The following is a 24828-nucleotide window of genomic DNA, read 5'->3' on the forward strand; positions in this document are numbered from 1 at the left end:
TGCTAGCTGTATAGATGGAGATCCCAGCAGGCAGAAGTAGTTGTATAGCGGGCATTACGGCAGGGAGAGCAGGTCCTCGAGGAGCGAGTACCTGATCCCAGATAGGCACCTGAAAGAAAGCAAAGGGCCCCCGAGGAGCAAGTACCCAGGTTAGTGAAGAATTACCCCGAAGGGCAGAGAGAGCTTCCAGCGGCAGCACGGAAGCGGCAGAGTAGCTCAGACCGGAGGCAAATCCAATCCTTGCTAACTCAAGTTGTTAGCAAACGAAGGGCAGGCTAAATACCCGGATGGCGTGACATCACCTGAGGGGGACGCCCCCGAGGTTCCAACCATGACGTGGATAAAGACGTTGGTGGCATGCGCGCGCGCGCGCCCTAGGAGGTCCTCAGGAGAAACATGGTGGATAGCCTTGCCATAGCCGTTCTGGAGACGCCGGAGAGAGCAGCATGCAGACCCGGCGGTAGCCATCTTCCCAAGGCTAGCGAGGAGAGCAGAGAGAAAGGTGAGGCACAGAGGTCAAAGCCATCTATGACCGACGGACGCAACACCTATAGGTTGGCTGTGGAGTCTGCCTACAAACTGAGGCAGAGAAACAAGCACCAGTACGACCAGAAAATGAGGCAGATTGACTTGATGGCAGGGGACAGAGTACTCTTAGAGAACTGGGGATTGATTGGGAGACATAAAATTGATAATAGGTGGAGGTCTATCCCCTATGTCATTGAGGAAAAACTGAACAACCTGTCTGTTTACTGGGTAAGGTAAGAGCAGGGTGAAGGACCCATAAAAACAGTACACAGAAACCATCTCCTGCCTATTGGACAGCTGGCATTTCCCCTAGAAGAGTCTCAAGAAGAAGGGGAACAGTAAGAGCTGAGACCCAACCTCATTTGGAATTTGACAGGAATCCCCATCAGGAACAGGTAGGGACCCATGAGTATCCCTGGAAGACAGACATAGTAGATATGAAAGTGAGGATTCAGAAGGAGAATCAGGTGGGGGACACATGAGTTTCACCTGGGAGCCACATTGGAGAGACTGTCACCTAATCAACAGGCACAAGGTGGGGACTTAGTAAGACAGTTCCCGGGAAAGGAAACCCAGGACAGGGAGATCCCAGACGCCTTCCAGAGTAATGATAGGATTGAGGGTGGTACAAATGGCGAGAGAGGGATGGACAACCTGGAACAAGAGAGTTCCCACAGATGAGATTCACCCCCAGAGAGAATCAGAAATTACAGAGGCTGAGGAATTGGTTCCACTGCCACCCCGAGAGCCCAGAAGGACAGGTAGGACTGTGAAGCCCACAATAAGGTTCACTTATGATAGTCCTGGAAACTGGGTGAATGTCCCCCTGACAGCAGCACACAAACAGGTGACTGCCTATTACCCAAAAGTAATGAAGGAATGCCTTGAGACTTTGGTCTGAAGGGGAGGTACATGCAAGAGATTGGTGTCTTGTTGATGACAACAAGAAATGTAAGTGGGGAAGAGTGAAACCCTCGTTCACAAGAAATGCAGGTTTGAGCATGCAACCATTTAAGTGAACTGCAGCAGAGAAAAAAAGAGAACAATGCACTTATATAACTTGAGCCACCAGCCCAGGAAACCGAAAATACCCCTTTCTGTGAAGGTGCTTGACTGACTATTGAATAGATAAGTCATAGATTCAGGTAGGGGATTTGCATATCACAGCCCCCTGAACTTCTGCTGAGAAATCAGGAGGCAAAGTCTGGTCCCCCAGGAGGGCGTGGATCCCAGCATAGTCACAGAACATTTAGTGGAGTGGAAGGAGACAGTTTAGATAGAGAAGACCCCAACTCCCAGGCCAACACTGCCCATCAACACAATTGCATCTGTTCATATGGGTGAGACTTGGGATAAAAGGGGGATGATAATAATAATGCTTGAGTAAACGGGAACGCAAGAGGTCCCTTCTACTCTACAGGGTGGTATACTGTGGTGGCCAACAACCCCAAATTGCCAAATATTAAATGTTCTTGCTACCTTGTAGAAATGTATATAGTTGTGTAGCCTGAGACTACTAACCATGAGTAGATAAGTGTGATGCTTGACATCCTATTAGCCATGTACATAGTCATGTAGAAATGTATATAGTTGTGTGGCCTGAGACTACTAACCACAAGTAGATAAGTGTGATGCTTGACATCCTATTAGCCATGTACATAGTCAAGTAGAAATGTATATAGTTGTGTGGCCTGAGACTACTAACCACAAGTAGATAAGTGTGATGCTTGACATCCCATTAGCCATGTACATAGTCATGTAGAAATGTATATAGTTGTGTGGCCTGAGACTACTAACCACAAGTAGATAAGTGTGATGCTTGACATCCCATTAGCCATGTACATATGGTAGTCATGTAGAAATGTATATAGTTGTGTGGCCTGAGACTACTAACCACAAGTAGATACGTGTGCTGCTTGACATCCTATTAGCCATGTACATAGTCAAGTAGAAATGTATATAGTTGTGTGGCCTGAGACTACTAACCACAAGTAGATAAGTGTGATGCTTGACATCCCATTAGCCATGTACATAGTCATGTAGAAATGTATATAGTTGTGTGGCCTGAGACTACTAACCACAAGTAGATAAGTGTGATGCTTGACATCCCATTAGCCATGTACATATGGTAGTCATGTAGAAATGTATATAGTTGTGTGGCCTGAGACTACTAACCACAAGTAGATACGTGTGCTGCTTGACATCCTATTAGCCATGTACATAGTCATGTAGAAATGTATATAGTTGTGTGGCCTGAGACTACTAACCACAAGTAGATATGTGTGCTGCTTGACATCCTATTAGCCATGTACATAGTCATGTAGAAATGTATATAGTTGTGTGGCCTGAGACTACTAACCACGAGTAGATAAGTGTGCTGCTTGACATCCTATTAGCCATGTACATAGTCATGTAGAAATGTATATAGTTGTGTGGCCTGAGACTACTAACCACAAGTAGATACGTGTGCTGCTTGACATCCTATTAGCCATGTACATAGTCATGTAGAAATGTATATAGTTGTGTGGCCTGAGACTACTAACCACAAGTAGATATGTGTGCTGCTTGACATCCTATTAGCCATGTACATAGTCATGTAGAAATGTATATAGTTGTGTGGCCTGAGACTACTAACCACGAGTAGATAAGTGTGCTGCTTGACATCCTATTAGCCATGTACATAGTCATGTAGAAATGTATATAGTTGTGTGGCCTGAGACTACTAACCACGAGTAGATAAGTGTGCTGCTTGACATCCTATTAGCCATGTACATAGTCATGTAGAAATGTATATAGTTGTGTAGACTGAGACTACTAACCACGAGTAGATAAGTGTGCTGCTTGACATCCCATTAGCCATGTACATAGTCATGTAGAAATGTATATAGTTGTGTGGCCTGAGACTACTAACCACGAGTAGATAAGTGTGATGCTTGACATCCTATTAGCCATGTACATAGTCATGTAGAAATGTATATAGTTGTGTGGCCTGAGACTACTAACCACGAGTAGATACGTGTGATGCTTGACATCCTATTAGCCATGTACATAGTCATGTAGAAATGTATGTAGTTGTGTAGACTGAGACTACTAACCACGAGTAGATACGTGTGATGCTTGACATCCTATTAGCCATGTACATAGTCATGTAGAAATGTATATAGTTGTGTAGCCTGAGACTACTAACCACGAGTAGATAAGTGTGATGCTTGACATCCTATTAGCCATGTACATAGTCATGTAGAAATGTATGTAGTTGTGTAGACTGAGACTACTAACCACGAGTAGATACGTGTGATGCTTGACATCCCATTAGCCATGTACATAGTCATGTAGAAATGTATATAGTTGTGTGGCCTGAGACTACTAACCACGAGTAGATACGTGTGATGCTTGACATCCTATTAGCCATGTACATAGTCATGTAGAAATGTATATAGTTGTGTAGCCTGAGACTACTAACCACGAGTAGATAAGTGTGATGCTTGACATCCTATTAGCCATGTACATAGTCATGTAGAAATGTATGTAGTTGTGTAGACTGAGACTACTAACCACGAGTAGATACGTGTGATGCTTGACATCCTATTAGCCATGTACATAGTCATGTAGAAATGTATATAGTTGTGTAGCCTGAGACTACTAACCACGAGTAGATAAGTGTGATGCTTGACATCCTATTAGCCATGTACATAGTCATGTAGAAATGTATGTAGTTGTGTAGACTGAGACTACTAACCACGAGTAGATACGTGTGATGCTTGACATCCTATTAGCCATGTACATAGTCATGTAGAAATGTATGTAGTTGTGTAGCCTGAGACTACTAACCACAAGTAGATACGTGTGATGCTTGACATCATATTAGCCATGTACATAGTCATGTAGAAATGTATGTAGTTGTGTAGACTGAGACTACTAACCACAAGTAGATACGTGTGCTGCTTGACATCCTATTAGCCATGTACATAGTCATGTAGAAATGTATATAGTTGTGTGGCCTGAGACTACTAACCACGAGTAGATACGTGTGATGCTTGACATCCTATTAGCCATGTACATAGTCATGTAGAAATGTATATAGTTGTGTGGACTGAGACTACTAACCACGAGTAGATACGTGTGATGCTTGACATCCTATTAGCCATGTACATAGTCATGTAGAAATGTATATAGTTGTGTAGCCTGAGACTACTAACCACAAGTAGATACGTGTGATGCTTGACATCCTATTAGCCATGTACATAGTCATGTAGAAATGTATATAGTTGTGTGGCCTGAGACTACTAACCACGAGTAGATAAGTGTGATGCTTGACATCCTATTAGCCATGTACATAGTCATGTAGAAATGTATATAGTTGTGTGGCCTGAGACTACTAACCACGAGTAGATAAGTGTGATGCTTGACATCCTATTAGCCATGTACATAGTCATGTAGAAATGTATATAGTTGTGTGGCCTGAGACTACTAACCACGAGTAGATACGTGTGATGCTTGACATCCTATTAGCCATGTACATAGTCATGTAGAAATGTATATAGTTGTGTGGCCTGAGACTACTAACCACGAGTAGATAAGTGTGATGCTTGACATCCTATTAGCCATGTACATAGTCATGTAGAAATGTATATAGTTGTGTAGACTGAGACTACTAACCACGAGTAGATAAGTGTGCTGCTTGACATCCCATTAGCCATGTACATAGTCATGTAGAAATGTATATAGTTGTGTGGCCTGAGACTACTAACCACGAGTAGATACGTGTGATGCTTGACATCCTATTAGCCATGTACATAGTCATGTAGAAATGTATATAGTTGTGTGGCCTGAGACTACTAACCACGAGTAGATACGTGTGCTGCTTGACATCCTATTAGCCATGTACATAGTCATGTAGAAATGTATATAGTTGTGTGGCCTGAGACTACTAACCACGAGTAGATACGTCTGATGCTTGACATCCTATTAGCCATGTACATAGTCATGTAGAAATGTATATAGTTGTGTGGCCTGAGACTACTAACCACGAGTAGATACGTGTGATGCTTGACATCCTATTAGCCATGTACATAGTCATGTAGAAATGTATATAGTTGTGTGGCCTGAGACTACTAACCACGAGTAGATAAGTATGCTGCTTGACATCCTATTAGCCATGTACATAGTCATGTAGAAATGTATAGTCTAATAAACCTGTATATATTTGTACATACTGCCAGCCTTGTTCACAGCCCCATTTGTTTTCCTGGGATGAAGGGAGGGAAATCTCAACCACTGACACCTTCTTCCCCAGGTGAAGGCACCAAGCGCCAAGAACGTGAAGACCAATGGAGTCAGCCCTAGTGAGGCTCCTGCCAGGTTGGTCCCAGACCCAGGAATGCCCTGTGAGGTAAGCAGTCAATGGGGCATTGCAATAAGAAGACAAACACTATTCTGGGTTGCTCCCAGAAGCCAGAAGTACTTGGCTAGTAATTATGGACCTCTCCTCCAGAAACTTGACTAAACCTTTTTTAAAATTCAGCTATGAAAAATGTACAATTGTTAGATGTGGGATCATTAAAGGGGATATGGCAATACTAAGATATTTTGCCACTTTAATGCCTGAAATATTTTGTGAAATGGTCAACTTTTGGTACCTTCTCTATAGCTTCGCTGTCTTCCTCTATCTTTTTGGGTTTCTTTTTCTTTTCCAGCCTCTACAAACAGAAAGTAATAGCATTAAAAGTAAATACTTTAAATCCAGATGCAATAGCATTTAAAAGTAATAGCTTTAAATCCAGATACTATCTGGTCTACAGCTTTACCCAAACATTTTCTCTCTGTGCTTGTCCCCGAGCTTTCTAGAAATCACCATCTGCACTGAAACGCTCTTTCCTGCAGCTACCAACTTTTCTGTACAGAAATGTCTCTTCATACTACTACAGAGTCTAATTTTGATTTAATTCAAAAATGTGACATGCTGCCTAGACTCTAGACAGGCATAAAACAATAAATAGAAAATATTAAATACTGCAGGGTCAATATCCAAAGACATTTAGATGGATAACTGCACTTTACATTTGTTGACCTTTAGTTCAAATGGTGTACAGTTACAAATTCCCCTCACCCAAAAAAAACCTAAAACATAGAACTAACTTCTTTCCAGTGACTGGGTGGCACTGCCATGCAGGGCACCTGGGTGTGATTCGGAGAATGGCCTTTTCTCCTCAGGCCAGGAATACTGTGAAGAGCACATTCCTAACTGCTGGAGGAAGGGCACCTCATCCATCATACAGGGATGATTTATTTATTTATTTTATTTAAAGAATTTTTATATACCGGGGCACGTAGCAAAACATCACCTCGGTTCACAGTGTAACATAACATAGCAAATAGCTTTACAATGAATATAAATAACGGTTCACAATATAAAATGATATAGTAGCAGGCTTTACAAAAGATTATTATCTAGTGGCCAGACTTGGGGTGCGCATATACCAGATTCCAGAAGACCCTAGTTGCAAAATCCAAGCAGCTGGAAGGCACGAGGATGCACAGCTCCAGTAAAATCGAGTTTCAGTTTATTTGGATGCCCATCAAAGCAGGTGCAAACTACCAGGCTGAAATGCTGAGCTTGCCTCTTTTGCATGGTCCATACTTCTGAGATATTCGAATGTCTCTGTTGTGGGTCCCCCCTCTCTCCTCTCCCTTAGGATGTACATAGTTTCTCTTCTCATAGACTTTATGATACAACCTCTGCCTTCTTATGGCCTACCTCCACCCTCTCTATATTGATTTGGAGATATGGCCTGTAAACCTGCCCCAAATGCTCTAGCTGAGGTCAGTCTAATGACTTCCATTTTGTATGCTGCATTATTTATTTTCCTCCTCAATGATTTTACCCACATTTGCTAAAGACAAAGCCAAAGAACCTGCGTTCCGCCAACAAAGGTTTATTAACTTTACCATCCGTGCAATCAGCCCACTTGAATGAGTGGGCTGGTTGCACAGAGCTCTGTCATTAGCAGGGCCTAAAATATGGAATTTGCTCCCGACACCAATCAGGCTAGAGTCTAACTTTAAACAGCTTAAGAGAGACCTCAAAACATGGCTTTTTAGTGAGGCTTATTCAAGCCAATCTTAGAGTGATTTAATGTTAGGATTTTACTGTTTCTTGCAGTTTGATGACAGCTCGTTTGCTTGAAGAGTTAAGTGATGAATTTGTTAACTGTTTTTTGTTTTAACCATTACTTTATGTTTTGAGTAGTAGCCAATAGTTTTAAGATCATATACATTTTTAGATTTGATCTTAACTAATTGCTTTTAGGTTAATTATGATATATTTTAGGTTTATTTTTATTATGATGCATTTTAGATTAATTATGATGTATTTTAGGTTATTAATGATATATTTTAGCTTAAGCATGATGTTTTACTCTTGTGAACCGTTATGATGGGCCCTTAGTGACGGTAAAAAAAAATAAATCTAATAAATAAATAAATAAAGACAGCTTATCCTTTCTTTCATTCAGACATAAACATAGTTCAAGGAAAAAATGTCAGAGGAGCAGTGTTATTGGTATTCCTGCTACTCATTAACAATAGCTATAATTTGAAGTAGAGATGGCTTTCTCATGGACCTGTGACAGAGTCAGGATTAGAATTTACAGCCCAAATGTTCTTAGGAATTAATTTCCAAATATTTATGCTTTGCCTATCCAAGAGGATCTAGGTAACTTGCAACAAAAGAAAAAAATGTTGAAATTCCATGCCACAAGCATTAGGGGTCTGTTGAGAAAAGGAGTGTTTTCGTGTGCCCTTGGGCCTCGACCCGACCCCAGACGGATCCAGGACTGAACCGAGGGTTGATGGCGTGTTCCAGCATGGCAGGACTATGGTCTTTCCCTCTGCCAGGCCTGCAAGCTCCCAGCGCCAACAACAAGATGATGTTGGTAGGGGAATGGTCCTCCGACCTTTCCAAGCCCTTTCGGACCTGTCGCTTGGATCGGCATGGAGCAGCAGGTCGGCCTGAGGATGAGGGCAGATGGATGCCTTGACACGAAGACATGACACCAAGGTTGATGCGACGGCATCACAGACGAGGGTTTAAGTGAAGACATGACACCAGGGTTGTTGAAGACATGACACCAGGGCTGATGCGAAGACATCACGAATCAGGGTCGATGCGACGGCATCACGGACCAGGGTTGATGCGACAACATCAGGAACAAGACGCTGAAGCGAAGACATGACACCAAGACTGATGCAATGGCATCAGGGACGAGACGAGGAACTTGACGAAGTCCAGACGAGACGAGAAGCTGGGAGGGTGAACATTGGCACCTTCACGGGCGGACCCAATGGGCTGGTCGCGGACTACCCTGTCCCACTGCGCGCCCTACACAGTCCAAGGATGCTGGTCATAGACCACGTGGGAGCGGGACAAGCGCAGGGAAGAATCCAGTCAAGGTGGGACTCCGACGACGAAGCCGATGTCATCCGAAGCTCCACAAAGGCTGGCAGGACAAGACGGCTCAGGAGCACAGGAACGAATTCCACCTGCAGGCCACTCCAACTCGGGAAAGACGTCATCCGAGGGACCAAGGCCAACAGGACCAGAAGGCTCAGGAGCGCTGAAGACACAGGAGCAAGACATTAAGGAACCTAGGATATCAGGAAACAGAAGATCAAGACGATACACCAGGACATCTGGACAGGGACCTCAGGCAATGAAGACTTGACATGACGAGACGAGACAAGGAGCTCCACGAAGAAGGAAGAAGACCTGATGGAGCTCTGGCAGGCAGGAGCCTCCAGAGTGAAGTAACTCCGATGCAAGGCAAGGAGCAATGACAAGACCAGCCCTTTTATAGGGCTGCAACAGGAAACAGTCTCAAGGAGGGGCCCAGGGCATATCCGGCCATGGGCCCTTTAAATATAGAAGAGAGGCGCGGCCGCACACCTACAGGCAGGAAGCAGGGCTGTGCAGGACCGTGGACAGCAGTCCTGCACCGACATCATGCGTAGCAGCAGGGCTGGGCCTGGAGAGCAGGCCCCGATGACGGCAGCAGCTCCAGCCGCTGCAGGAAGCCCCGAGGGCGGCTCCAGCCGCCAGTCGAGCCCGTGGCTTGCAGCCTCCGGCCGTGAAGATGAAGACGGCGTCGACGGCGGCTTCCAGCCGCAAAGGGAGGCAGAAGTCTGCGGCTCCATCGTGACAAGGGAGGAACATGATGGACGGCCTCCAGGCCACAGGGAGCAGGAAAGTCCGCGGCTCCAGCCGCACTGGAAGGCCCGACCTCAGTGGCGTCCGTGCCGCGTCGGGCAGCAAAACGAGGTGAGCAGGAGCTGCTCGCGGGGGTTAGCTCCGCGGGCAGTGTTCATAACAGGGATGTCTCCTTCCTATGAGATGACAACAGTTATGAAGAAAACAAAGGTCCAAAATCTTTTCAGTTTCATTAGATTTTCATTGTGATTTATTTTTCATCAAGGGATTCTGGGTTCATCTCTTCCTCTAGCCTGTAACCTAGGACACAGTGATCTGCAATGACACACTTAACCTTTTAAGATTAGAGGACTGGGGAATAGGTGCAAACACCCACTCAATGGTGTAGAAATATAATAAAGCAAAATTGCTTACCTTGTAATAGGTGTTATCCCAGGACAGCAGGATGTAGTCCTCACATATGGGTGACATCGGTAATGGAGCCCTATGTACGGAAAAACTTCTTTAAAAGTTTCCATGAAACTTTTGAATGGCACCGGAGTGCCTACTGAGCATGCCCAGCATGACATGATATTCCCTGACACAGGGGTCTCCCTTCAGTCTTGTTTTGTAGCAATAGGCGTTAGCCAAAAATAAAATAATAAAACGTATCGGACCCAACTCCGCGGGGTGGCGGGTGGGTTTCGTGAGGACTACATCCTGCTGTCCTGGGATAACACCTATTACAAGGTAAGCAATTTTGCTTTATCCCAGGACAAGCAGGATGCTAGTCCTCACATATGGGTGATTAGCAAGCTAGAGGCTGAGTCATTTTGAGGATAGTAACAGTGGAGTATTGTTGTCGAAATGAATCAGCCGAAATCACAGCAGGTTGGATGTAGAAGGAGTTGGGATTACACTGGAAACAAGTTCTTTAAGACGGATTGTCCATAGGCTGAATCTTGTCTTCCCTCTTTGTCTAAACAGTAGTGAGCTGCAAAAGTGTGAAGAGAACTCCATGTTGCTGCTTTACAAATGTCCAGAATAGGTACAGAGCGAAGGTGTGCTACTGAAGTTGACATTGCTCTGACTGAGTGTGCTTTTACTCGCCCTTGAAGAGTAAGGTCTGCTTTTTCATAACAAAATTGTATGCAATCTGCCAACCAGTTTGACAGAGTATGTTTACCCACTGCTTTACCTGGTTTGTTTGGATCATAGGATACAAATAGCTGACTGGATTTTCTTTGGGCTGTAGTGCGGTTTAAATAGAAGGACAACACACGTTTACAGTCCAAAGTGTGTAAGGCTCTTTCTCCTTGGTGAGAGTGAGGCCTAGGAAAGAATGTAGGTAAAACTATGGATTGGTTTAAGTGAAATTCCGTGACAACCTTAGGAAGGAATTTTGGATGTGTCCAGAGGACTACCCTGTCATGGAGGAACTTTGTGAAAGGTTCGTATGTGACTAATGCTTGTAATTCACTGACCCTTCTGGCTGATGTAATGGCTATGAGAAATACCGTTTTCCAAGTAAGGTATTTAAGGTCACAAGTATTTATGGGTTCAAAGGGAGAACGCATAAGTCTAGTTAATACTACGTTCAGGTCCCATTGTATGCTTGGGGAATGAACTGGAGGTTTAATGTGAGTTAGGCCTCTCATGAATTTACTGACGAGAGGCTGTGTGGAGATAGGCGCATCTCCTAGCTTGTTATGATAAGCTGAGATTGCACTTAAGTGTACCCTTACAGATGACGTCTTAAGACCAGAGTCTGAGAGGTGGTAAAGGTAATCTAGTAGCAAGGTAGTGGGGCAAGTGAAAGGATCTAAATCTTTCTGAGTGCACCACAGAGTAAACCGTTTCCATTTGTAGGAATAATTCTTTCTAGTGGAAGGTTTACGTGCAGCTATAAGTACTTGAGATATAGCGGATGGAAGGTTGAGAGGCTGTAAGATCAAGCTTTCAACATCCATGCTCTCAGGGACAGGGATTGAAGGTTGGGATGGCGCAACTGACCCTGTTCCTGAGTTATGAGATTGGGAGCTACTCCCAGGCGAATTGGATCCTTGACTGAGAGATCTAGCAGTGTGGGGAACCATACTTGTCGAGGCCAATATGGGGCTATGAGTATCATGGTCCCTTTGTCCTGTTGTAGCTTCACTAGCATTTTGGTTATGAGTGGTATCGGTGGATACGCGTATAACAGGCCTGAATTCCAATGGCGAGCAAATGCGTCCTTTGGTAGGTTGTTCTGCTGCCAGAGGAGAGAGCAGTAATTGTTCACTTTGTAGTTGAGCTGGGATGCAAAGAGATCTATCGTCGGTTGACCCCAGCGTTGGAAGATCTTGGATGCTATTGCTGGATCCAAGGACCATTCGTGTGGTTGGAATTGACGACTGAGGCGATCCGCTACTGTGTTGTGGATGCCTGCTAGGTAGGTGGCCCGTAGAAGAATTGAGTGTGTCAGGGCCCAGTCCCAAATCTGTGCTGCTTCTTGACAAAGGAGGTAAGAACCTGTCCCCCCTTGTTTGTTGATGTACCACATGGCTACTGTGTTGTCCGTTTGGATCAGAACAGTCTTGTGTGATAAGCAGTCCTTGAACGCATGTAGCGCATAGCGTATAGCTCGAAGCTCCAGGAAGTTTATTTGAAAAGAGGCTTCAAGCTGTGTCCACTTGCCCTGTGTCTTTAGATGACCAATGTGTGCTCCCCACCCTAAGGTGGATGCATCTGTAGTCAAAGTCACTTGTGGAACTGGTTGCTGGAAAGGTAGGCCTTTGAGTAGGTTGTTCATTGATGTCCACCAGATGAGTGCAGATCTGAGTTCTGGTGTGATATGAATGGGAGTGGACATTGGTTGAGTGGCTTGTATCCACTGTGTTTTAAGTGTCCATTGCAGTAGTCGCATGGTCAATCTGGCCATGGGAGTGACATGAACTGTGGAAGCCATGTGCCCTAGAAGAATGAGGCACTGGTGAGCTGTTACCTGGAATTGGTTGCGAAGATTGTGAGTCAACAGGACAAGTGTTTGAGCACGGTCTCTTGGAAGAAAAGCTGTTGCTATTGCAGTGTTCAGTTCTGCACCTATGAATTGTATCAGATGAGTTGGTGACAGATGGGATTTCTGGTAGTTGATGAGAAATCCCAAGGAGTGAAGCACTTGGATGGTGAGCTTGAGAGAAGTGAGAGCTCCTTTTGATTGACTTTTGATGAGCCAATCGTCCAGATAAGGGAACACGTGCACTCTTTGCTTGTGGAGGTGTGCCACTGCTGCAGCCATGCACTTTGTGAAAACTCGTGGTGCTGATGCAAGGCCGAATGGTAGCACTCTGTATTGAAAATGCTGATCCAGTACCCGAAAGCGTAGGTATTGGCGATGAGGAGGAAAGATGGGGATGTGAGCGTATGCATCTTGAAGATCCAGAGAGCAGAGCCAATCTCCCCTTTGAAGAAGAGGTAGAATGGTGCCTAGGGACTGTTGCGATTCCGGGTCGGCCCCGGAATCGCTACTTACTCCATCGAGGTCCCGTGCTGGGCCCGCGCTCCCCGGACCTCCGGGGACCTCGGCCACCGCAGGCCCGGCGTCTCCCCGCCTCGCCCGGGCCTGCAGTCGCTCCTGCCAGGCCCTCTTCGCTGCGACGCAGCAGCCGGCGTTCCGCGGCGGCTAGCCCCGCCCCCTAGATGCACGCGCGCGTCTCAGGCCGATATTTAAAGGGGCCAGCGCGGGAAATGGCAGGGGACGCCTCCGGATGATGTCAGACGCTGCAGGGTATTTAAACCCTGCAGCTCGGCCTAGAGATTGCTGCGTCCTGTGCTTCCTTGTCTTCCTGATTCCTGATCCCGGACTGGCTTACGACGACCCTCTGGCTCCTGACCCTGATCTGGCTTCCGACGTCCCTCTGGCTCTTGATCCTGATCTGGCTTCTGACGACCCTCTGGCTCTTGATCCTGATCTGGCTTACAACGACCCCTCGGCTTTCGACTCTGGACTGGCTTACGACGATTCCCTGGCTTTCGACTCTGGACTGGCAAGCGGCGATTCCCTGGCACTCGACTCTGGACTGGCAAGCGGCGATTCCCTGGCACTCGACTCTGGACTGGTGAGCAACGACCCTCCGGCACTCGACCGCGGATCCCGTCTGACTCTGCCCCCACGGGCTCTCCTAAGTCCCAGCGGCTGGGTCCCTACGGGCTCCTCCTGGGGGGACTCCGGCTTCCAGGGTGAATCTCCTAAGTCCCAGCGGCCGAACTCCTAAAAGCTCCTCTCGGGGGAGGCTCAGCTTCCAGGGCGAAGACTTCCTCACCATTGTGTCAGCTCCACCTGTCTTCCTCTCCCTTGCCTAGCCCTTGGTCGCAAAGGGCTCTCCAGGTTCCTCCTCGGGCCAGCCACTTCTCCATCCGTGCCACCTCCCGGTTGGGGCTCTCGCTACTGCTTTGCAGTACTCCGTCTGCCGGTCCCGACCGGCCCAAGGGTCCACGAATCCAACAGGGACACCATTCTGAATTTTTCTTTTTTGAGAAATTTGTTGAGTTGTCTGAGGTCTAGAATGGGATGAAGGCCTCCTGTTTTCTTTGGAATGAGGAAATATCTGGAGTAGAATCCTCTGCCCTTTTGAGGCCCAGGAACTGGTTCTATGGCCCTGGCTCTCAGAAGGGTGGATAATTCTGTTTGAAGAATTATGGAATGTTGATTTATTGTCCAAGATTGAAGTGGTGGATTTTCTTTTGGGACAGTAAGGAAATCCAATCTGTAACCGTGAGTTGTGATGGATAACACCCACTGGTCGGTGGTGATGGAGGTCCAATAGTTGTGGAAGTATTGTATTCGACCTCCTACTGGTGTTTCTGGGAATGGGTTGGTCTGGCTGCTGCTCTCTGGGGCTTTTCAAAAACCAGATGTAGTGGCCGTCTGAGGAGGTGGTTGTGCCCTTGCAGGCCTTTGTCTAGGCTGCTGGCGTTGCGTTGGCCGACTAGGTCTGGGCCTACCTGCTGGGGGGTAATATCGACGTGGGTGATAATAAGGCCGTCGAGGGTCACGCCTTGGAAACTTCCTGGTGGAAGGCTGAGTCTCTTATGGTTGAGAAGATAATTGTTTCAATGTTTCAGTGTGGTCCTTCAGGGTTGCCACAGCTTCTTTTATTTTCTCACCAAAGAGATTATCCCCCAAGCAAGGCAGATCTGCCAAATGTTCCTGAACCTCTGGGCGCAGATCAGAGGCTTTGAGCCATGCCCATCTTCTTGCCGCAATACCCGATGCTGATAGACGTGCAGCAGTTTCGAAACAATCATAGGTTGCTCGAACCTCATGTTTACCAGAGTCGAGGCCTTTATGTATGATGTCTTGTAAGGATTCCTGATATTGCTCAGGAAGAGAGAGAGAGAGTTCCTGAACCTGTTTCCAAAGGTTCCTTTGGTACTGGTTCATATATAAACTGATCTACCTTCCACGCCAATCCTTACCTTCACATACACCATGACTAACCTTCTTGTTTGAATTTTATATTATTTTACACTATCGTTACATGTTTGAATTAATAACCTGTCCTTTCTCTTCTCTCTCTGCCAAGTTCTAATCTCCCTGTTATTTGTAACTGCCTTTTTCCGCACCATTGTTTTAGTTTTGTTTACGATGCACACTTGTTTTAATGTGAACCAGCATGATGGGACTGCGTTCTCGAATGCCGGTATATAAAAACCCTAAATAAATAAATAAATAAATAAATAAATAATTGATAGGATGAAATTTTTGAAACCAGCATTGAACCTTGAAAGATTTTCCTTCCCAGGTTATCCAGAAGCCTACTCTCTTTTCCAGGTGGTACAGAGGAGTGTGACTTTTGCCGCTTCGCCTTCTTCTGAGCGGATTCAATGACCACTGACTGGTGAGGCAACTGTATTTTCTGGAACCCTGGAATAGGTTGCACTAGGTAGGTTGACTGCTCTCTTATTTACTGCTGACACCGAACCTGGATGCTCCCAAATCCTATATTGCAGTTCCTGGAACACCTCATGGACAGGGACTGCCAGCATTTCCTTGGGAGGGTCCACAAACTGGAGGACTTCCAAGGTCTTCTGACGTGCATCCACCTCTGTTTGAATGGGAAAAGGAATGGTGTCAGCCATTTCTTTAACAAAATTGGTGAAGGAGAGGTCCTCAGGAGGGGATTTCCTGTGGTCATCAGGCGGAGAAGGCTCTGAAAATATTTCCTCATCAGAAGAAAAATCAGAGCTGGTGTCTACAGGTATCTCCTGTGTGTGATGAGGGATTGGCTGCATAGGTCGAGATGGTAAGACCGGTCTTGGCACTCCAGATGGGCCTGGAATCGATTCCACTGGTATTTTCTTAGTGAGGATGTCCAGGAGTGTGTCCAGTTTGGTAAAAACTGGATGTAACCCGGATACATCCTCCTTGGGCACCGGTGCTGGCATCGGAGATATCGGTGTGGGCACCGGTGTAGGTATCGGTGGTACCGGTGGAGGTATCAATGGAGGTACCTGTGGCACCGGTGAAGGTACCGGAGTAGGCATCGGGACCGGTTCCCGTGTCCTCGTCGGTGTCTGGGGCATCGATGGTGCTGGGTCTCTCGGTGATGGAATGGGCATCGGTGGAGTTGTCGATGGCTGAGGCGGAATCGCATCGCGCAGAGCCTGTTGCACCGCTTGACGAATCAAGGAGTCAAGTTCCACTCTCACAGCTGGTGATAACAGAGCAGCTGTGGAGGGAGGCGGTGTTGGCGATGCCAATACCTCCTCAGAGCCCTGAGGAGGTATGGAGCCCGTCACCGATATCGGTGGGGATCGCCCTTCACTAGGCCTCGGAGCCTCAGTCCCCGTCCGGGGTTTCTTTGCAGGCGAGGCCGTGCCTTCCGATGGATTCTCGGTCATCGTTACCTGGCGTCTCCGATGCCGGTGGCGGTGTTTTTCTTTTTGCTTGTTGCTCCCCGAGGTCGATGCTTTTGAGGAAATTGAAGGGGATGGTGTTGAGGCGTCTCCCGCTTCTGGACGTTTTTGCTTCAGTTGACGGACTGAAGTAGATGGAGAAGATTGCGCTGAGGTCGAAGGCCTTGGAAGCAATTGGATATTAAATAACTGCTCCATTTTTTCGGCCCTTAGACGACGACCTTTCGCTGTCATTTCCGCACATGATTTACATGTTTGGATATTGTGATCTTTGCCTAAGCAAAGAACACATTCAAAGTGAGGGTCGGTAATCGACATTGTCCTCACACAGTTTGGGCACTTTTTGAAGCCCGAGGCCATGGCGCCGGACAGCCGTCGACGGCGATAACCCCAAAAATATCGTTCCCGGCCGGGAATCGAAAACGGAAACAGTTATAGAAAGGGAAACCCCTGCGGATGGAGTAACATTTTTCCGAAAATATGAATTTTTTTCGATAGGTGAAAATCACCTCAGGACTCCAATTAGCCCGCGATGCTAACGGCTTCGCGGAAAAAAGAAGACTGAAGGGAGACCCCTGTGGCAGGGAATATCATGGCATGCTGGGCATGCTCAGTAGGCACTCCGGTGCCATTCAAAAGTTTCATGGAAACTTTTAAAGAAGTTTTTCCGTACATAGGGCTCCATTACCGATGTCACCCATATGTGAGGACTAGCATCCTGCTTGTCCTGGGATAAAAAAATAACCAAAGGGATTAAAGTGTTTTACCCAAACAAGTTTGGCAAAAAAAAAAAAAAAGCTTGGAATAAGGCAAAAGCCTCACAAAATCTAAAGTACCCTTATCTAGAGCAGGGGAAAAGAAGCCAGGAGTGGTGGAGTGGTTGTCGGGAAACAGTGTTCAGAGTTTTTCGGGAAGCTACATTTCATTTCCCCTCTGCAGTCACCTCTCTGAATGGAGTGTAATGGGTAACTCAACTCCAAGTTGGGTTGGCTAAGATTCATGGCGCTTTTTCCAAATTCAAGATCCACCAATAACCCATGTAGCTTATGCCGTGCCAGAATACATGTTCCACCAATTTTCAAAGCAATCTTATGCCCTTCAGTTCACTTTGATAATCATGCAAAATAATGCCCTGAAACTAATGCCCACAAAGTTATGGATACCTGTTCTATGCAGCACATAGCTTGTGCATTTCAAAAATCCAAAATGTGTGTAAATCCCAATGCCACATCCGCTTCGAACACCTTTTTCTGTGCACATATGCAAAAACTGGTTATGTGCATACTTTTATGCACAAAAAGCACATGCAATTTTATAAGGAACCATTTACTTATATAAAGCCATGTGTGTACAAGTGGCTTTAAAAATGACCCACACAAAGCCGATGAGACTATGGAGAGATTTAGAGGGGTACAGGAGGTAAGAAGGAGCACATCCTGGGAAACCACTTCGAGGTCTTGGCAGGGAGGGAATGTGCTGACACTGAACCAGTAAGAGAGACAAAGGAGAATGTAATACACCAGAGAGGAGATGACAAAGAGGTTGGCAGAAAACCTCAGAATAGAAGGACATTTCTTCTACTGGGGAAGTCTATTACCAAGGGACCACAGAAAGGAGATAAGAGAGTTAACAAGTCAGTTTTCAACGAAAAATGAGTGCCTCACCTAGGCATTTCAACTTTAGGAAGTCACTTTTCAAGAACCCCAGATGAGTTATCACGTATATTCCTCTGAATATCCTCAAATAAAGTGATCTACCTGGATAACTTTGAAACCTAACTGATTATATCTGAATTGGACTGGTTAGGATTCAAAGTTACCCGGGTACATGTACCTGGATATCTTTAAGCTTAGCCAGCTATGTTCAAGGAATAAAGCTGGTTAAGTAACTATTACCATTATAAAGAAACATCCTTGAGCGGCCCTGCCAAAATGATCTCCCGCACCCCCCACCCCAGTGTAATAAATATTGACCATGCCAGCCAATCTCATCTCTCTTTCCTCCCTTCTCCAAAATGTTTTGAAATCGTTGCGGGTCTGTAGGCCTAAAAATTCTACCCCTCCTCCCCTGAATTATCAAAATATTCTCCAATTGAAGGTTCCCTGCAGTAGTCCACCCTGCCCCCCTCCACAACCCAACCTGTAACCCTGCAAACTTGTTATTGCCACAGGGAGCTCAGAACAATTGTCCAATCCCCAGCACATCCAGTGTTGCTCTGAGCCAACCGATGATGACCCTTGGGCTGGGAACATGGCTCCACTAGTCCCACCCTCATCCCCACCTATGTCATCGGAGGCATCAGGACTACCAAGATGTATCTATGTCCCCAACTGGACTTCTCCTAAGGACCAACCAATCCTTTCCAAAGCAGACTCTAGGGGAGCAGTTGGACCCTGCAGTCTTGGCCATTTGACAAGTGGTTCAGGGACTGACAATAATAAAGCCCTGACCGACAGAATGGAGAAATTACTAATATTATGATTAGAGCTCGGGTGGAGAATTATATATAAGATTAGTAATAGGAAGTTAGGATAAGCTCCCAAAGAATGCCATATTTGTTTCTAAGAAGCCTCGCTTATGAACATTTTTTTTGGCCTACCATATAAGCCTCTTAGAATATATAATGGACATTTAAACTCAAACAGTTTAAGTTTCTGCATGGGCATAATATGGATAATATGGACATTTTAAAAATGATGGACACTTAAATATATTCAATAACCAGAGAAACTGGGCCTAGAGACCTTTTCCAACATTTGGGCTTTTGCTGAAAGAAATGTTTTGCAACATTTAAAAGTAAGAGCTGTAACTAACAGTTAGTTGCAGAGCAAATGGACCTTGCGCTAGCAAGGCAAACAGAAGCCTTTTTGTAATCTGGGAAGTATCAATGAGAATGAAGACTCACTGCTCTCTTGATTAACAAATGTTGGTACCTAATCAAACCAAATCACACTACCTCAACTCCTTTCCAAGGTGAATAACTGAACTGAACTTTTCAACCTTTTTTCTTAGGTATACACTGCTCCTAGCTTATTTCTAGCTTCTGGCTACTTTTTTTTTTTTAGTATACAAACACTCTAACTTCTGCTTATTAGCTGCCTTACAGACTATTAAAAATAAACACACTAACTACTGCTTATTAGCTGCCTTACAGACTTTTAAAAATAAAAACACTACCTACTGCTTATTAGCTGCCTTACTGACCATTTAAAAATACAGTCTAACTTGTTTATTCACTGCCTTACTGACTATTGAAAGCACAAACACACAAATACACTAAATAATATTCCCAAATAGTTAACTTTGCCCCAATAATTTTGAAAAAGACAATGTCCCAAGCAAAAACTTACTGATTCCTTTCAGCCACCAGCAAGGTGATCCTCTCCTCTCAGTACTCCCCATCAACATGTACTCCCAAATTGTTTCCTCTGATGATTGAATCTCCCAGCAGAAGCAGTTTTCTGTTATGACCTTTCATTCTATTGAAGGGCTTCTATGTACATTGGGTGCCTTCACTTTTAGAAATCCCATCAAAATCTGCTGCTGAGGGTTCTAGGTTCTCCAGTGAGAAAATGCATTTTGTAGGGATACCAGTGGGGAGAGTGGGTGTTTCTTCTTCACTGGACTTATTCTGCCAGAGCCCACCATTATCCAATTGTTCCTGGATGTTTTAATTCTGAAAGCCTGACTTCTCTGTGAGAGTGAGGGTTGATGCTCAGGGTGCTGTAAAGTTGGGGAAGGTGGGTACCTGTTTGTCACATTTCTTGTTCTACCAGAGCCCACTATAACCCATTTTTTGCTGTGTTTCTGTACCCGCTGTGGGAGATGTGTGAGAGATTTTGGATGGTTCAAGGACTGCGAGGTTAATTGAAAAGTGGACCATTTCTTCCTTAGATGAATCAGCTCTACACATCCTGTTACCTCCTATACTTATCACAGACACATTACCACTGGCATCTCCTGTACCTGCCACTTACACCCCCTCCCTCCCCTCCCCAAGCACCTCCTGTGTTTATTACACACTTGCCCCCCTACACCTGGCATCCCCTGTACCTATCTCACACACACACATCCTATTAGCTCCTATACTTATCACAGACACATTACCACTGGCATCTCCTATACCTGCCACTTACACACCCTCCCCCCCCCCCAAGCACCTCCTGTGTTTATTACACACATGCACCCCTCCGTCTGTCACCTCCTGTACCTATCACACACCCATACACCTGGCACATCTGTACCAATCATACGCACACAGACCCCTCCATACCTTTTTTTCAGCCCATAGTAGGCGGTACAGCAAAGATTTTGGGATGACGCCTATCTTCTTGGGTGGAGGGGTATCTTCTGTATCTTTCTGAGGGATGAAATAAAAAGTAATTAAAACAGGCATTACATGATACAGTTCATCAAGTACACTGTCAAGTGCTCATCTCTATGGAGGGAACCAGAAATTAGTGATGTAAAATTAGCATAATGGCAAGTGACAAGTCCATATGCAAATAAATGTAAGAACAATAATTGCACAATTATTATTTAAAAAATAATAAATAATGTAAACATGTAAAAAATAAAAATAATAAAATAAGTACTTTATTTAAAGCATTTACTAATCACTTTCCAAAGCAAACTAGGAGTTGCCCAAAGCAATGGAGACACGTCTCACAGAAAATTACAAAACATAAAATTCAATCAAAATGCAATTAAAAGCTAAATCATAAAACAGACACAGTTCTATCAGCTGCTATCAACAATTGAGCATCCGCCTGGGACATCAACCATGTTTTCAGACCTTAATAATAATAAAAAAAAACACAGCAGCAAATATAACTAAAATCGGCACACAAATTGTATTTGGAAAGAACACCTTCATCTATTTGAAACCCTTCAGATCCCTTATTAGTTGTGCAAGGGACCAAGCACACTGGGTGTTGCTGTCCAAAAGGGACAAAGCTCCTGTAGAGAAAACACAGTTGTATCAGCAGAAGGTTAAAAGCTTGTGAGCAGTCCCGGGATGAAAAGTCTGTACAAAGAGTCTGAAGTAGTGAACCAAAGATACAACAATGGGAATCTGTATTGATAGTCAGCAGACTGAAACATGGCCATGCCAGATGACTGCAATCTGTCAGTAAATTGATTTACCTCTGTATAACAGATGATGATAACAGTTTCTAAACAAAATTTATGTGCCGATTGTAGCTATTTTTGCTGTTATTATTTTTATTATTTATAATTTTATAATTATTTTTATTTTTAAATTGTCTATTAAATAATTGTTCAATTATTGTTCTTAAACTTATGTGCATATAGAAATTTCACCACCATAGGTGCATTGTTGGGTTTTCTAATTTTACACCGCTTACTTCTGTCTCCCTTGAGTTTTGCTGTGAGGGCCTCTCTTCTCATTGTATATTTCCACGGTTTAAATAACGTTTCACCCATGGAAACGGTCTCTTTGATTGCTGGCCACCTCGCATGCACGTAGAGTATGTGCTTATTTCAGCAATGTGCACATCTTTATCGGCACACTGCAGAGGGGGGCTTGGGGATGGGGGAAAGCAAAGAGTGGGCTGATTAAATAAACTTATGTGCAGAGAAAGCCAGCAAACATCTCTGCTTGGAATTTTCTCTTGGGCAATAATCAAAGCAAAACCAACGCCATAGTTTGGCTTTGACTATTGACGGAAACCCTGCGGGTGGAAGTACCAGTGCCGTTTTCACCAAGGCGCCAAGTTTTCATTATTTATTTTTAAAAAAAAATGTACTAATACTGAAAACACGTTTGAGGTAATGACAGCATGCAGCCAGTTCTAAAGCACCTGCACCATTGTCTGTCTTCGACTCATGCAGGCCGACCAACATAAGAAGTAATTAAGCTGAGAGTGTGAGAGCTTTGGGGGCAATTTTCCGTCTCTTTGCAAAATCTGTGCCTGCTTTACACCGCTCCTCAGAGGGAAAGTATGGAAGGGCTGCTCGGTGACGAGCTTTTTCTACAGACAGAATCTTGCTTGAAAAGCAGGCACAAAGATTTAAAAAAAAAAAAAAAAATGGAGTTGCTTACTTATTAAGGGGGATCTCTGTTGACAAGTAGGATGACTCTGCCAAACAAGTGGGCGATGTTATCCAACAGCGCTGAGGCAGATTTACTCTCTCAGAGCTCAGAAAAATCAAGTGCAAGAGTAATTCCTGTGCAGCCAGCGCCTGTCACATGACCGTCCTTGGTTCAATATAAAGCTAAGCTTCACCTTTACTAGAGAGGTGGGAGCCTGCTGAATACTGAGAAGCCCTGATCTGGGTAATAAGTAACTTCACTTTTCCCGATGAGAAGCAAGATGAAATCTAACCTAATGTTATACTCGAATCCTGCTGGCATAAAACATAGAATTTCATGACTATACAATACATAAATGAGAAATGGCAGATTGGAGAGCAAGAAACAGGAGACTGATCATGGAGTGCGAGAAACGAGAGATTGATCAAGCAGCATGAGAATGGGAGGGAGATCAGAAGGTGCAAGAAACGAGAAGGAGATCAGAAAATGCAAAAAATAGGACAGAGATCTGCAGGTGAGAAACAGATGACTGGGCAGGAAGCACAAGAAAAGCAAGTTTGCTTACTTGTAAACAGGATTCTCCATCCAGAAGCAGGCACGGATTAGTCGTAATGCATGGGGTGACATCACCGACATAGACTCAGCTCTCAGAGCTCAGGGAAGACTCTACTGGGCATGGAGGGGAGGTCCTGCCTCGTGAGCCCCTTAGTCTCCGTCACGCTGAGCAGCAGTGAGCCCCGGGGCCGCTGTTAAGTTCTTGTGTGAGCACAAGATAGGCCTTAATAGGCAGCAGCTATCTCGCCACGAGACAAAGTCTTCCGCTTAACCCACCACCATCCCCTTGGGTTCAGCCCTCAGGTTCTGGCGGCCAGCAGGACTTACAGGATGAGCTGAGAGAAAAGCGGAGTTGAGGTCCAGTCGGAGGTCTTATTGTCCCTAGCGCCTCCTTATTAGCGCGACACCTCATTTAAATGTAGGATCGCGTGCCCCAGGAGAAGTGCCTAGGTGCGAGTCAGGAGAGCGGGCGCTCAACATGGAGCGCCCGCTCTCCCACATTTTTTACAGTATCGGCCTGAATGTGTGGATCCTTTTTGAGTGGAGGTGCAGAGTGCCTAGTGCGAGGTGACTGACTTCCTCCCTTGAATTCCTTGGGTGCGTGAATTTTTAAGCTCTGTGTGTCTAAATAAGATGCAGGGACCACTGGATTGGTGTCCAATAATAATACTTTACTGTAAACAACTCTGGTTCTGTGGCACAATAAATCTGACTTTCCAGCTCCACACGTTTCTCTATTTCTCTCTCTTGATTTACAAGTTCTTTGTCCTCTATCTGTGCAAGAGTCTTTGAAAAGGCTGGGAATCCAACCACTCTCCTGGATTAGGCAGAGCCGTGGGCCCTTTTGGTTAGGGCCCCTCAAAAGGACGGGAAATCCTTCCCAAGTGGCAAAAATCTGTCTTTACAGAGAGAGTGCATTTTTCTCTCTCTTTCCCAAGGGTTTTGTGAAGACTCCAAATGGGTGTCTTCCAATAACAGAGGCTTTCTTACTCATAGTTAGATATCCTTGATCTTGAGAGGGATCCCTGGTGGAAGGGATCCTGGATGGAACTGCAGGTCTCAAAGGTCCACTGATGGGTAGGAAGAGGGGCAGAAAATGTAAGAAAGAGGAGAGAGGAGAGATCATGAGGAATGTAAGGATAGAAGGGAAAGTAGAGAATGTAAGAATAAGGAGGAGAGAGGAGAGATCATGAGGAATGTAAGGATAGAAGGGAAAGTAGAGAATGTAAGAATAAGGAGGAGAGAGGAGAGCTGCCGCTTTGCTCCAGAGGAGCCCTTCACACTCTCAGAAGAAGCCGCGCAGAGATTCTCCAGGTTCAAACGCGATCCAGCAGAGCCGCAGGCTCTGCACGCGGCACCACGGGTCATGTTGTGGGAAGAAGCCGAAGAGGGGAAAACCGCCCGAAAACAAGTTTAAAGAAAAAAGAATAGTCCCCCCCCCGAAACAGGCCAATCTTACCGGCAAGCTGAGGAGGAAGTCGCCCGCACCTCTAAGCTGCTGCCTGTTTTGGTTTTTTTTTCAAAACTTTCTCAAAAACATACACTGAGCCCATGCAAAAAAGAAACAGACAGTCTCAGGAAACGGGGGGAGGTAAAATCAAAAACCCCT

The 24828-nt window shown here is 45.2% G+C and overlaps 1 protein-coding gene across 1 annotated transcript in view; it reads right to left on the reverse strand.

Annotated features, from left to right (window-relative positions):
* The window catches only part of WDR97 (WD repeat domain 97), a 378285-nt gene that overhangs the window by 125056 nt on the left and 228401 nt on the right, over positions 1-24828 (reverse strand). Inside the window, exons 17-18 of the mRNA XM_029587226.1 lie at positions 20883-20969; positions 6168-6227 (exon numbers count right to left, since the gene is read on the reverse strand). Coding sequence (XP_029443086.1) covers positions 6168-6227; positions 20883-20969 — 147 coding nt within the window. The remainder of the gene's footprint in view (positions 1-6167; positions 6228-20882; positions 20970-24828) is intronic.

Source organism: Rhinatrema bivittatum, chromosome 2 (genome assembly GCF_901001135.1).
Source record: "Rhinatrema bivittatum chromosome 2, aRhiBiv1.1, whole genome shotgun sequence".
Taxonomy (NCBI): Eukaryota; Metazoa; Chordata; class Amphibia; order Gymnophiona; family Rhinatrematidae; genus Rhinatrema; species Rhinatrema bivittatum.